The sequence below is a fragment of the Capsicum annuum genome, unplaced genomic scaffold (assembly GCF_002878395.1).
Source record: "Capsicum annuum cultivar UCD-10X-F1 unplaced genomic scaffold, UCD10Xv1.1 ctg923, whole genome shotgun sequence".
In the NCBI taxonomy this organism is placed as follows: domain Eukaryota; kingdom Viridiplantae; phylum Streptophyta; class Magnoliopsida; order Solanales; family Solanaceae; genus Capsicum; species Capsicum annuum.
In genome coordinates this window covers 1-1,226 of record NW_025895247.1, presented here as the reverse complement: position 1 = coordinate 1,226, position 1,226 = coordinate 1, and the positions used below count along the sequence as shown (strand labels likewise).

The 1,226-nt window shown below is 40.5% G+C and overlaps 1 protein-coding gene across 1 annotated transcript; it reads left to right on the top strand.

Annotated features, from left to right (window-relative positions):
- Window positions 1–410: 410 nt before the first annotated feature.
- LOC124895707 (protein NRT1/ PTR FAMILY 1.2-like) lies at window positions 411–1,108 on the top strand (the record flags this gene model as incomplete). Its single annotated transcript, XM_047406133.1, has 2 exons — window positions 411–523; window positions 652–1,108. Coding segments are annotated over 2 exons (570 nt in total), but the record flags the coding sequence as incomplete, so codon positions are not given.
- Window positions 1,109–1,226: the final 118 nt, after the last annotated feature.

Here is a 1,226-nt window from a genome sequence, read left to right as displayed (position 1 = left end):
GCCTTGTATGCTTTGTCTACCCTGGTTGCTCTCACGTGTCTTGTTTATATCCAAGTCAACAAGGGCTGGGGTTTAGGTTTTGGAGCTCCCGTTTTGCTAATGTTGTTTTCAACTGTTTTAATTTATTTGGGTACTTCATTCTACGTGAATCTGAAGCCTAAATCGAGCCTAATCACTGGCCTTTTACAAGTGATTGTAGCTTCTTATAGAAATAGATGTCTAAGATTGTCGTCACAGAGTGCAGATATACTATACCATCAGAAAAGAGGGTCAACTGTAGTTCTTCCAAGTGAAAAACTAAGGTAACTCCATTTGCTTTTCTGTTGGTCACCCTACTTTCTGCGTGAAAAAGAACCTATTAATGGCAATTGTTATTTGGTTATTTAACCTATATGCTTCTTCTTCGTCAGCTAAACTATTATTTGATGCATCATTTTGTAGCTGTTACACTTCTCTCTCCTCTATCGGAAACTGTGGGGTACATTGTTTTGCCTGCACCAGCTGATGACAGATATAACTCAATGTTCTATTGACTCCAGCTTTTTTTGTTTAAGGAAACCTCATGTCATGTTCAAAATTCATGATCCTTGGCTTTTTCTGGTCTTATATACTTGTTCGTATTGCGTTTTAACTTCAATTTATTACCTTTAGGTTTCTGAATAAAGCTTGCATTATACAAGATCCTCAGCTAGATTTGAGTCCGGATGGAGAAGCAACAGATCCTTGGCGTCTTTGCACTGTGGATCAAGTAGAGGAGCTGAAAGCATTGCTCAAAGTTGTTCCAATCTGGTTGACGGGAGCCGTAATGGCCATAAATATAAGCCAGACCTCTTTTCCAGTACTTCAAGCGACTACCATGGATCGAAATGTTGGTTCAAGCTTTGAAATCCCGGCTGCCTCCTTTGGCATCTTTATTGTCATCTCTGGTATACTTTGGATTGTCCTCTATGACTGCTTGATTCTTCCCGTTGCATCAAAATTGACCGGAAAACCTACTCATTTCAGCACAAAAGAGAGAATGGGGTTTGGTTTGTTTTTTTCCTTCCTTTCAGTCTTAGTGGTGGCAGTCGTGGAAGGTGTCTGGAGAAATATTGCAATCAAGGAGTAGCACTCTGATGATCCAAATGGTGTTATCCCTATGTCAGCTGTGTGGCTACTTCCACAGAATTGCCTTACTGGCTTTGCCGAGGCCTTGAACGCCATCGGCCAAAACGAATTTTATATAT